Source organism: Neovison vison, chromosome 2, assembly GCF_020171115.1.
Source record: "Neovison vison isolate M4711 chromosome 2, ASM_NN_V1, whole genome shotgun sequence".
In the NCBI taxonomy this organism is placed as follows: Eukaryota; Metazoa; Chordata; class Mammalia; order Carnivora; family Mustelidae; genus Neogale; species Neogale vison.
In genome coordinates this window covers 207,187,861-207,201,276 of record NC_058092.1, presented here as the reverse complement: position 1 = coordinate 207,201,276, position 13,416 = coordinate 207,187,861, and the positions used below count along the sequence as shown (strand labels likewise).

At 42.6% G+C, this 13,416-nt stretch overlaps 1 protein-coding gene across 1 annotated transcript in view; it reads right to left on the bottom strand.

Moving 5' to 3' along the window:
* Positions 1-10,899: 10,899 nt before the first annotated feature.
* LGI1 (leucine rich glioma inactivated 1) overlaps positions 10,900-13,416 on the bottom strand; it is a 39,372-nt gene continuing 36,855 nt past the window's right edge. The window contains exon 8 of the mRNA XM_044240123.1: positions 10,900-12,086. Coding sequence (XP_044096058.1) covers positions 11,251-12,086 — 836 coding nt within the window. The 3' untranslated portion in view covers positions 10,900-11,250. The remainder of the gene's footprint in view (positions 12,087-13,416) is intronic.

Genomic DNA, 13,416 nt, shown 5'->3' with positions numbered 1-13,416 from the left:
TCACATTGGGTGATGACTTGCTCACCATGTTCTTCCTTTGGCCCTCGTGTGGAAAGAGGAGCTGGAGCTGTAGCAAGGAGCTCAGAGCAGAGGGGAGAGGAAGGTAAAGCGAACAACTTCTCTTTCTAGATTTACATAGATCTATGTGGAAGAGTCCCACTCACGTTACTCTTACTGCCACTGCCTTGAGACCTCCCAGCACATGCATGGTCTCTTCTGCTGCCCTGGGGTTCCGTGTTCCCCATCCTCAGTTGCTGTCTCCTCTGCTCTCCCATAGTTGGTTTTTGTTTTTTTGAGGCAGTGGGCATGTATCGAGAGGGGAGGGTGTTCTCCCCGACCTCGGGTCCCAACTCTCTTCACCTTAACTCCACGTACCCTTCTCCAATAAAGTAAGCCAGTTGGGCGTGGTTATGAAAAGAGAAGAAAAGAAGGCAGTCTTTAAAGAATCAGATAAAGAGGGGCGCCTGGGTGGCTCAGTGGGTTAAAGCCTCTGCCTTCGGCTCAGGTCATGATCCCAGGGTCCTGGGATCGAGCCTCATGTCGGGCTCTCTGCTCTGCAGGGAGCCTGCTTCCTCCTCCTCTCTCTCTGCCTGCCTCTGTGCCTACTTGTGATCTCTGTCTGTCAAATAAATAAATAAAATCTTTAAAAAAAAAAAAAGAATCAGATAAAGAATTCCAATCAAAGCAGTAGTAGCAGTCATGCATACTTTGCCCTGGCTCTTTTTCCCTCTGATATTGTTACTTAGTAACTTCCCAGATAGTGGCTATTCCATCAATGAGTGTATCAATGTATGCAGATTATGATGACTTAAAACAGTGCTCTTAGTAACATACATAAGAAATTCTTTATTATTTTAAGCCAATAAGATTTCAGTGTTACCAAAGTATTACCAAATAACCCAGTTTATCCTGACAGATAACAATCAGAGTTAAGTATATGAGTGTGAGTCAATCTCTAGGGCTCTGGTTGCAGAGAGACCTGGTTTGAATCCTGGTTCTGCTGTGTTAGTGGCATGCCTTAAGGTAGACTTCTCCACCTCTCTGAACTTCCATTTTTGCTTTAGAAGAAAATGATAATAATAGCATCATTGCAGGGGTTGAATGACTAAATACATATAAAATATTCAGCACATGTTCAGCACATGGTAAGTGCTCAATAAATGGTAGCTATGATTATTTTTTTAAAAGATTTTATTCATTTATTTGTCAGAAAGAGGGAGAGAGAGAGCCTGTGCACGCACAAGCAGAGGGAGCAGCAGGCAGAGGGAGAAGCAGGTTCCCTGCTGAGCAAGGAGCCTGATGCGGGACTTGATCCCTGGACTCCGAGATCGTGGTCAGAGCGGAAGGTAGACCCTTAACTGAGCCATCCAGGAGTCTCAATGGTAGCTATTATTATTGCTTTCAATCATTAGCAATATTTTAGCCAATTGATTATAAATAGGCCATACAAAGACAAGAGGAATGTGTGTGAGCCAGTAGAGTTATTAAAGTAGATGGAATACTGCCTTTTCGGAGATATAAAAAGGGGTAAGCTCTTCAAGCTTTGCGGTGAAAATATGTACACATATGACTATTTTGTGATGGGGAGGGGGTTATATTTGGTCTTTTAAAATAGTATCTCTGCTTCTTCACACTCCATTCACAGAACAAGCCCTCTTTACTAAAACTTAGAGAATTCTGTGCTAAAAATATTCCATTCCCATTTGGTGTAGTGAAATGTCATATCCATTAAACACCAACATACCAAATGCTTCTTGCAGATTCTCAACCCAGCAAACCCAAGTCAACAGGAAATCATGATCAACAGCTTGTTCATACTGTACATCTTGACAGATTAGTTTGGAGAATTATCTAAGGCTTGTTATCTTACAGTTATCTTAGAATTGTAAGTCATGTACTCCAGTTAACTAATTTTTAAAGAGAAGAATTTGTGAGCCAGGGAGTGAAAGTGACTTCTCAAGGTCACAAAACTACAAAGGTGGTTGAATTGGGCCAAAAGCTCCAAATTTCCAAGCCACGTTTTCCTCCATTGTAACAGTTACAGATTTTTGACCTGATCTAGTTCTAATATAGAAAAAACTAAGGCTAAAAGAAACTCAATGTCTTGTTTGAGGTGATCCTTAAAGCTAACATGTCCCAAAGCTTTGGCCAACTTTTATAACCACAGGCTTTGTGCTCCTGACATATCCCTGCTTGGTTCAACATGGTTATTCATTTATGTATGTATGTATGTATGTATGTATATATGTATGTATGTATGTATGTATGCATGTATGTATTTAAAGATTTTTATTTATTTATTTGAGAGAGAGAGAGAGTGAGACAGAGAACGAGAGGAGAGGTCAGAGAAGAAGCAGAATCGCCACTAAGCAGGGAGCCCGATGTGGGACTTGACCCTGGGACTCCAGGATCATGACCTGAGCCAAAGGCAGTCACTCAACCTACTGAGCCACCCAGGTGCCCCACAATGTGGTTATTTGCAGTAGAGGCCCAGCAAGTGGACTGGTGATGGGCTAGTAACATCACAATCACTTAAAGAATGTTTAAAAATAAAAACTCCTAGGTCCTGTCCTTTGAGGATTCAGTTTCAGTGGCCCTGAGGTGGGGTCCCAGGAACCTGTGTAGATAGTTTGCTTTCTAGGGGTTTCTTGTGGGTGGGGGCTGCAAAACCAGTTCTGGGAACCATTATTAAAAGAAGTCAGTGTTTTATGTTCTTCTCTTCTCTGCTAAGATTGATCTTTGATAATTTCCAGCTAATGACTAGACACCTGTGGAAAAGCTAAGTCAGGAAAAGTCCTGGGCCAGGAAAGAGCCTCTAAGATTTTAATCTTCGAGCCAAGCTCAAGGTGATTAGAGCAAGGAGAAAGCTGCCCTTGCCAGATAAAGATTGATCTGAAGCCGAAACACATCCAGGAGAACAAAATGTGATCTAGGAATGCTTGCTCGCATTTCCCAGGGATGGGAGGCCACGGAATCAGAATTGACAGTTTGACTTCTCTTGGGAAAACATCATTTTGAAACAGAGGATATCAGTTTAAATATTTTAAAACAGAATGTTTGAGAGAACACCATTTAAAGATGTATATAGAAATTGTAACAGTGAATCATCATGAATAATAGACAAAGATGGGAGATTGTATTTTGTCACGTTTTGCAAAATAAGAGCCGTAAGGACTCTTTGAAACCTTTTAGCGAAGGGATTCTAGACACATCTAAGGGTGTGGTCTCTTCCCTAGTAACTCCAGCTCTCTAAATGGAGATTCTCCACAGAGACCACACCTCTGGCGGATGACTTGTTGTTTTGCCTGTTCAACATCCTTTCTTTCTTTTTAATAGCACTACAATTTCACTTTAGGGAAATACTCTTACCTCACTCTCATTGCACGTGGTTATCGCCCATGGGTTCTAGGGGTGGGCATATGACCCGTGCTTGGCCAATCAGACCCTCTGTCCTTAGCCAGAACAATTGCTTTGGGGATGGGCACTGGGCCAGTGAGCATCAGCCCCCAACTATAGCTAGACCTACTGGAAAAGGAGTACCGTCTTTCCGTGAGGCATGGCTGAGCTGTCAAGGTGTCCTGTTGGAGCTGCTGATGGATATCTCTCCACCATGAAAGGAGAGACTGACTTAGAAAGTAGTCAATAATCGAGTCAGAGAAAAACAGATGTATGAAAATATCATCTGATGGGGCGCCTGGGTGACCCAGTGGGTTAAGCCTCTGCCTTCGGCTCCGGTCATGATCCCGGGGTCCTGGGATCAAGCCTCACATCGGGCTCTCTGCTCTGCAGGGAGCTTGCTTCCTCCTCTCTCCCTCTCTGCCTACTTGTGATCTCTCTCTCTGTGTCAAATAAATAAATAAAATCTTAAAAAAAAAAAGAAAATATCATCTGAGTATCTGGTCCAGGTATTTCTGAAGCTATGTATTTTTATATTTAAACTAGTTGAGTTGGGATTTCAGCAACTTATAACCAAAAGAATCCTAACCACCCTGTCTCCTCAGGGATCAGAACCTGGGTGGAGAAATGATTAATGATTAACTTGCCTAACTCTCTAGTGTTGTGAGTAGCCACAGTAAAATGCAAACCCAGAGCCACCTGAGTCGAAAACCTGTTGTTACTCATTATGTCCACTGCTCTAAAGAGAGAAATATTGTGGCCACCAACAGGATAGATCTACAGGCAAAAGGCAAGAAAACACTGGTCATGTTTCACTTCTCCTTTAGATCCCTATAGAAATTACTTTTCCCCCTTTGTTGTTTCTGCATGCTGCCTTTTAGAAATAAACCCCAGAGGTATGTAAATCCTTTAAGAGCAGGGACAACTTCTTGCTCACTTTGTTTTCTTCATACCATCTTCCAAGCACTTTGGCTATAGAAGATGTTCAAGAAAAGTTTTTGATACAATTGAGCTTGCTGTGTCTGTTGGTGTAAAAACCAATCAGTAGCCCTAGGGTACTTAGAATACTCCAGGTTCTTGATTAGGGTGTCTATCCAGCAGTTTACAAAAGTACTGAATTTTTCTTTTTTAAGATTTATTTATTTATTTGAGAGAACGAGAGGGCTTGAGGGGCAGAGGGAGAGGAAGGGAAAATCTCAAGCAGACTTTGTGCTGAGCACAGAGCCCAATGCTGGGCTCTATCTCACAACCCTGAGACCCTGACCTGAACTGAAACCAAGGGTTGGACACTCAGTCAGCTGTGCCACCCAGCTGCAGAAGAATTCAGAGTCCTGAATTTTTGGTATTTATTTTGTTTTTAAGCACTTCATAGCATGGTGCCACTGATAGATACTATCCAAAATGAATCTTGACTTTGCTTCTTAACTGGCTATATATGACTGGGCAAATTACTTAGCTTTCTAAGCCTAAGTTTTCTCACTTGTAAAACAATGCTCTTATTACAGAATCATAGAGGATGGAATGATAATACAGTTAAAGCACTTAGTATAGTGCCCAACTCATAGTAAGTGCTTAAGAAGTGTCACTATTATAATAATGAAATTAAAATGTTAAAATTTTAAATTATAATATTAAATTAAAATATTAAAATTCCTAAAGTTTTTTTTTTTTAATTATTAAATATGTGTAGATAGACAGGGTTAAGGGAATGAAGGACAAAAAACAGTTGTCCTGGGATCTAGCCCTGTTGGGAGGACTGGTTTCTGGGACACAGTTTTGCTGAGAATTATTGTTAAAAGCTTCAGCTAGGGAAGATGCTCCCTTTGGGGGCATCTCTGAGTAGTGCTGACAATGGGTGGGGATCCCTCTTGAGAATAGAAATTTCAAAGGTATAGACTTTCTGAAAGTGTTAGTATCCCACTTCCTATTCTTTGGGTCTCCATGGATTAATTAAAATAGTTCTCACCCTTCATTTTTGTGGATCAAGTTTTAGGTAGATTTGCCGCATGTGTTTGAATAAGGATTTACTCAGGAAATAAATTGTGTTTCTTTTATTGCCAGACCACCCAGTTATACCTGGGAAGGAGGAGGGCTTGGTAGGTCTATTCTTTTGGGGTAACCCATGGCCAGGATTCTTTATGAGGCTGGAAATTGGCTATGAGGGGGAAGCTGCTTCTCAGATACATGAGTAAGAGGGGTGAAGCTGGTGAGCTTAAAGCTATTTCATTTCCACCAGCTTTATGGATTTTCTATGAAGTAGGACTATTTCAAGGGATAGAGGGTGGGACAGGATAAAAGAATCACAGACCCCTAAGGTCAAGTCCTGACCAGCAGGGATAGGTAGGCTGGTAGAAGAGATGGATAGGTCAACAACCAACCATAACACAAGGCAGAATAGATTATGAGCCTTGTTTATGGTAAAAGCCATGGGCTGAGGAAGCTGGAGAAAGGAGAAACCACATCTAGCTGGTTGGATGAGGACTAAGACGTCCAATGGTAGAAGAGTAGGGAAAGGGAATTATTGATGGTTGGGCTAGCCTAGGCTCAGAAACAAGTACATGCTCAGATGAATAATTTGGCAAATTGTAAGCATGAAGGGAACATGGGTGAAATGGATGATGGTGGAGTGGAAGGAGAAGTTGGCCAGATTTTGAGTTCCACCTTTAGGACTTTATAGGGCCACTTGAAGGTCTTCCTAGGCCTGGGTGGTCCTGCATGCCCTGTATCATTGATAGCAATCATGTTAAAATGCATCCACATCCCACATGAAGATCAACATGTAAGAACTGTGTTGAGTGGGTTGAGCCCTTACCGACTAGCAGTATACCTACAGATGTGGTCCTAGGACCAGTGCCAGGCAAGGAGGAGTTTGGAATCAGTTTGGTATGGAATGAGTACAGGACTTGAGAGGAAACGTTGAGAAACTTGCACAGCAATTTGGCATTGCCACAGTAACGAAGCATGTGGACATTTTCTGGTAATTAATTTTTATTCTAATTTCAAAAGATATTGGTCCACAACACAATGGAAAGACATTGGCCAAAAATACATTGGAGATTTTTAAAAATTTTCCATAGTTGAAGCTTTTTTTAAACATTAGAAAACTTTTTAAAAGTAGAGCAGCTCTGATCTAGTTGAAGTAATATAATATTACTTTTTAAAGAAATTTGAAGTGAGAGATGACAGAGAAGAGAGTCCGTGAACTTGAAGATAGATCAATAGAAATCCCACAGTTTGACTAGCAGAGGAGAAGGAGATGGAAATATCTAGTACTCAGCATCGTACCCACATTGAGGTAACTATGCCTAAACATTCTTAGGTGAAGATAATTGTGTGGCAATTACAGAAATCCACTCAAACTAACACAGAACAAAGCCAGACATGTATGTGTGGTCATGGTGGGGCAGGGTTGTTATTAGAAGGCTCCAGAAGTACGTCAAGAAACTCAGGGACAGGGAGTGCCATTGGCTGTAATGAGGGATGAGCGGGAAATGGATAGCCCCTAGGGATCTACCCCTTTCTTCTCTCTCTTTCCCTCTGTGAGAGATGCTGTGTTACACTGCCCAGATCCTCCTTCAGGAATAAAAGACTTACTTTCCCAGTTTCTGGGAGGACTCCCAGAAACAGCCTTTGCTGCCCTTGCTAGCCTTTGGGGATTGCTGTGGCTAACACACAGCCTCACCTCAGGCCATACTTTCTTCCAGCCCACATCTAGTGACTAATCCCCATGAAGCTGGAAAGTTCTGGTGGGTCCCCTCGCTCCAACTTGGGATGCCTGAGAAGGAGCATCTCAGCTCCCTACAGGGATGCTTTTATTGGAACTGCATCATGGCTCAGCTGCTCTCTGCCAAATTCTCCTTTTTTCTCCTCCCTTCCAGGTGGCATTTCAAGGGTACTACCTAATAAATGTATGTACGTTAGCCTGACAGAGTCTGGTTCTCAGGCAACCTTACTGGAGCCACCAGACCTCCCTCTTCCTTCCTTTTCTTCCCCTTTCTCTCTCTCCTTACCTCTTTCTCTTTGCTCTTCCTCCCCTTCCCTCTCAGACTCTGTAGTTTCTCACCTCCCCTTCTCTCTGACCTTCTACCTCATTCTCTTCTCACCTTTCAGATCAGCTTCCTCTGCTCTTACAGCTGCTCACTGTCCCTGTAGCATATGCCATTGGTTCCCACCCAGAGGCTCCTTACTGGGTTGAAGTACCCATTCTGCAGCTGCCATGGGTGTTGGTTTATAACAGCCCACATTTGCATACCTCTCTAGAGGATTGTCCTTAGCCAACATGAGCCTTCATCACTGGCGATGTCCGAGAGGTTATGCCCCATATTCTTGGGTTGATGACTATCAGATGGGGGACGGGTATAAATGTCTATCCTCCTTGCCTTGAGGCAGGACACACTGTGTGGTACAATTCACACTCTGGAGTTCCCCATGGAGTCAGTCTGAATAAAAGCAATAAAAGCTGTAGGAAGCTCTGATTCACACAGAACCAATTCATGCCAATTTCTCCTGAAAGGACATCTCTGTGTAACACCTTCCCCTGTCCTAGTCTCAGTCCCTTACAGGGGTACCAGGAGAGCACTCCCTCAATAAATACTACTGCTCTGAGGGAACCTGATTTAAGATAGTCACTTTACCAATCTGGTGCCTGTGACTAAATGACCCAGCCTCTGCTGTCCTAATTAGAAATATCCAGAAGAAAGAACTGGATCAGTTCAGGCAGAGCCCAACCCACTGGTCACTCCAGGTCCAATCATCTGCGACTAGAGAGGAGGCAGAGTTTTACAGCAGAGGGCAGAAGAAGGGTACAGGGAAAGGAGGGCAAGTCTCAGGGAGGACTGGCCAGTTCCTAAGAAAGTAGACCGCACCACATGGGGTGACCCTCCTCAGGTTTTCTTAAATTTCTGTCAGCCTACTCACTCCTCACCTCTCCCCATCTACAGTCCCAGGTTCAGATTGGAGGCTGAGGTGTCGAAGGGTAGTACCATGTGATGAAGATGAGTCTGGATTGAGTGTCCAGACGCCTGGATTGGAGCTACCTCCCTCTGCTCGCTTCACATCTCTGGCTCTCAGGTTTCAGGTGAATTAGAGAGTTGGTTTGCTAATTTAAATAGTCACTGTTTCTGTGAAAACAAACAGAGAAGAATCTAAGCCTTTCATCTCTGCATCCCTGAATTCAGCAGAGGGCCTGGCACAGAGTTAGAACACCAGCAGCATATTGACAACAGGAGAGATCCTTTACAAATGAAACGGCTGTGAATTGCATTAAGGTAATAAATGTAGAACATGACCCCAAAGCATGCAATATTCTGGGTGTGGATTCGGCACACTCCATGCGTGCTGATTTGTGTCAGGTCGGTGTTAAGTACCTTGTGTGCATTTCCAATTACTGCTGCAGTGTATCAAGTCACCCCAAAACTTAGATGCTTGAATTGACCGTTTTATGATGCTCATAGATTCTGTGGGTCAGGAATTTGGACCAGGTACCGTGGGGATGTCTTGTCATCCAGAGCCTCAGTGGGGGTAGGTCCGACAGCTCAGGGCTGGAATTACCCGAGGCATCTTCACTCACAGGGCTGGTGCTTGATGTGGCTGTTAGATGGGACTTCAGCGGGGTGGGCTTCCTCAAGATGGTGGCCTCAGCCTCGTGGGACTTTGTGGGTGGCCATTCAGGGTTCCAAAAGCGATTGTCCCAGTTCACAAGGTAGAAGCTTCATTGTTTTTATGGTCTAGGCTCAAAGTCAAACTGCATCATTCCCACCACATTCTATTGATTAAAAGCCTGCCCACACTTAAAGACAACAGAATTGGGCACCACCTGTTGATGGGGTGGAAGCAAGGTTCTCATAGAACACATGGAATGGGAAATATTGTGGCCATATTTGGAAAATTCAATCCACTGAGTGCATTTTATCTCATTTAATCCTTCCACTGTCCTTGGATAGGCATTAGTTTCCCTTTGCAGATAAAGAAACTGAGGCTCAGACACAACTTAAGTAACTTGCCTGTGGACAAAGTCAGTACATGGCAAGGCTGGGTTTAAACCCAGTCTGTACAAAGCAGGTGTTCTTCAACAGCATATGTGCTGCTTATAGAAAAAGGGGACTGAAAAAATAAGAAATTCAAAGGCCAGTTCTTCCTGTGTGCAAGATCAGCAGTGGGTAAGGCTTCTTGTCCCCCATAACTCTATTGTCAGTTCATATCTTCCCACGTGGTAAAGAAATCTGGCTCCTATGCATAACTTCCCAAGGCATTGCTTCTTGGAGATGGTGTAACTACTCTGTGTACCTTTGGTGTCTCTACTTTACCAGATAGGTGCTGGCAGAGGGGTTAATGTCTGCCCTCCTCCCCCTACCCATTCATTTTGCAAAGGAATACAGGGAGCAATAAAAGCTGTAGGAAGCTCTGATTCACACAGAGCCAATTCATGCCAGGCATATCTTCTCTGCCAAGATCCCCTTTTGAAACCATATCTCCCCTTTAAGTTCAAACAAGGACCACTTCCTCCAGGAACTCATTTTTGATACTCCTGGGACCTTTATAATCAGAATGTTAAGATGATGATTGGCATTTACAACTTACTCTGCAGGTTTCTCTGTCCTAACCCTCCAATTAGTCTAAGGCCCCAGAGGACAAGGGTCCATGCCCTGGGGCCATGCCCTATTTCTCCTGAATTCTGCTCCCCAAGGCCATAGGAACAATACCCCATTCTTAATAGGTACTCAATAAATAGGACTGACTAGATCAAAGGGACTTGTGAAGTTTATTATTACATTATAACAGGAGGACACACATGCGTCTTCGAATGCAATTTTTGAGAGCCTACCCTATAGGCACTATGCTAGATGCTAACAAACCATGTTAACCGGGAGTAGGAATTTGGAAAATCAAACATGAGCTTCCTGCACACTCTGCAGCATGTCAGTAACATCCAAACTGATGTCTAGAAGTGAAGCTTCCTTGATAAGATTAAGAGGCCCACATATGGAGTGAATTTGAGGCATGAACTCTAAGGTTACCTCAATCAGCTCTCAGATGAGTCTAGGGTCAGACACTTAGAAAGTCCTTAAATAGCATTTTTAAAATTTAAAAACTTGACTTTCTCTTTGTCTCCAAGTTTTTTGAAGAATTTTTTAAGCTAGAGCTATCAGATAGGAAAAGGATGGATCTCACTATTCTTTATGTCAAATCAGGCTACTTGTAATAAGCAAATTTCTCTACCCCACTTTAAATTTGTCACCCCTTCACCACAAAATGCTCTTTTTTTTTTTTTTCACCACAAAATGCTCTTAAAAGCCGTGACCTTTGGAAACACCCTTGAATGTTCCAAATCCAAACAGCTGATAAACCTGTTCATAAATCTTGGGTAATGAATATCAGTGTTTCGTTTTCACTCCTTATTCATACCATAAGATCTCGATCCAAACATAACCCTATTGTATAACCTATTTCCTCAATGTACCGTCACCGAGACTAAAACAACTGTAAATAATTACCTTTGGGATATGAAAGAAAATGTAAACATTTTATTTGGCAGTTTCTGAACACATGAATAAATAAATGGAAAAGTACATATTAATATTTCTTTTTGGAGTAACAGATACCATTAAACACTTATTTACACATCTTCACTGCAAAGAACAGTCACACAATTCAATTTTGTCTTATAAAAGGTCACTTCCCACACCACTGAACTGGACAGTTAAGGATGGAGATACTGGTAGTGCTTGGTTCTAGCAGTCTCAATGTTTGAAAGGCATTCATTTGCAAGTGTGATAAGAAGAGTCATCATGCATTGAGTTCATCCGGATCATGTACTGTAGAAAGTTTCTGGTGGCAGCCACAGAATTTGGTGTGTCATGCGCTTAAGTCAACTATGACATGTTTGTAAATCTGTGTATTTCCCTTAAAACTGGAAGCAAAAAGAAAATTACGCTTATTAATGGACACATGCGTGAATGATCTTGGTGCTTGAACATTTAATTCCTGAAATTTCACAAATTTGGCTTTCTCTGCATCCCAGTTATACACTTGCGTAAAGGAATAATCACTTCCAAGAATTGCGTATTGGTAGTTATTTATCTGAAGAGGCTGGAACACCATGGATCCTCGTGATGGCATCCTCTGAATGTCCTGAAAGGAGGAACCTCCCCATTTCATTACTTTGGAATCGCCAATGAATCTTGTCAAGCAAATGTACACGTCACCTTTCACCGAGAAGTGCTTGACGGCATAGACGTCCTCCATGTTAGGGATATCTGTTTGGTTAGTGAACAATTGTGTTGCTTTGTTCCACTGATAGATTACAGGACGCTGGGAGCTACTGGACAGGATTAAATGAGGCGTTCTGAGTGTCTGAGGTGTTCTGGCTATTTCTAGATATTCCACATCGGTGTCCCTGTACCACGCATGTAAAGATTGATGGGAGTAGAATCCATTTCCGTTCCATTTATAAATGGTAGTAAAACCAGCTTTTGAGCTGTCAGCAACAACAAAGTACCAGTTGTTTTCAATCTTGAATGTTTCAATGTCATTGGGTTTTCGGATTTTGAGAATTTCAATATCCTGGATTTTTATAAATTTATTTGCAAAACTGTCTCGCTTATAGATGTGAGAGCCGCCAAACAGCTGGGCCACAATAACATAGAGCTGAGTTTCAATGACTATAGGCTTGCACACTACAGTGGATGTGCCTGGGAAAAGACAAATGAGAGATTAGTAGAATGGCCATCGTCTTCTGCAGCATGTAAACATGCAACCTGAAGCCATACAACTTCTACCAAAATCAGCCTGGAATAAGGATTTCCTTGGTTGAATAGGCAAGGCCAATCTCCAAGGCCAAATGGCAGCAGGACTCTGAGGTTCTGTGCTTTTGTGCCTCACGAGGCCTTGTTACCAACAACTGAGTTGTCAAGTCACATCCAACATGCACTAGACATTTAATAGGGCACACGGCTACTGCCTGAGTTTTCTCCTCTCACTACTTGCAGAAAGCAAGCATAGCTTTCCCTGACACATCATGAGTTAATTACAGTAATTCTAGTGAAAACTGCCACTTACTGAGCACCAGCTCTGCGCTTTGCCAAATCATCTCATTAAAAATTGCCAACAATCTGAAGAGATAAATATTATCCTTCCTTTTGCAGATGAGCAGACAGAAACTCAGACAGGTTCAGTGGTGCTAGGAGAAGGCAGAGTTGGGATTCAAACCCAAGTCTACCAGCGTCTCTATGCTTTTAACCCAATCTGTAGGGAGTTGAGCTATTCTAGGGCTTCCGACTTGGGCTAGGATCCCACAAGTTTCTAGAACCACCCTAAAAAGTCTTGAGCAGTGATGTGGGTAGCCCATGATTCTACCTGTAATTGGTTTGTTCCCAGTGTGAAAGGGTTCTTGCTCTAAAAATAATGTGATTTTCCCCTAAGAAAAGACAAAGATGCTATTTGTCATTTACCTGAAGCTTAGGCTATTGGTGGCAAGAGAGAAGACAAGGAAGAGAAATTCTTGAGAAAAATGAAAGAGGAGTATAGTCACAAGAGATACTCCAGAGACTTATTTTGAGAAATTTCAGAGACAATATGGATCAGTGTCCTTGCTCAGTATATCCTTTAAGGAAGAGTTTGGCATTTATCAGCAAATATAAATATCGGGGCACCTGGGTGGCTCAGCGGGTTAAAGCCTCTGCCTTGGGCTCAGGTCATGGTCTCAGGGTCTTGGGATGGAGCCCCCCCATCGGGCTCTCTGCTCAGCAGGGAGCCTGCATCCTCCTGTCTCTCTGCCTGCCTCTCTGCCTACTTGTGATCTCTCTGTCAAATAAATAAATAAAACCTTAAAAAAAAAAAAAGGAAATATAAAGATCATTTATCAGTAAATATTGACTAGAGGGAGCTTGGCTCTAGGAAATCCAAAGCAAGCAAGGCAAATCTGGGGCCCAAGCCTTTTCTAACTTTAGGAGCTGCAAAGCAGTAAGTTCTGCATCAGCTCTTTCTACTAATTGATGAAATTATCCTATTTGTGACCCTTTT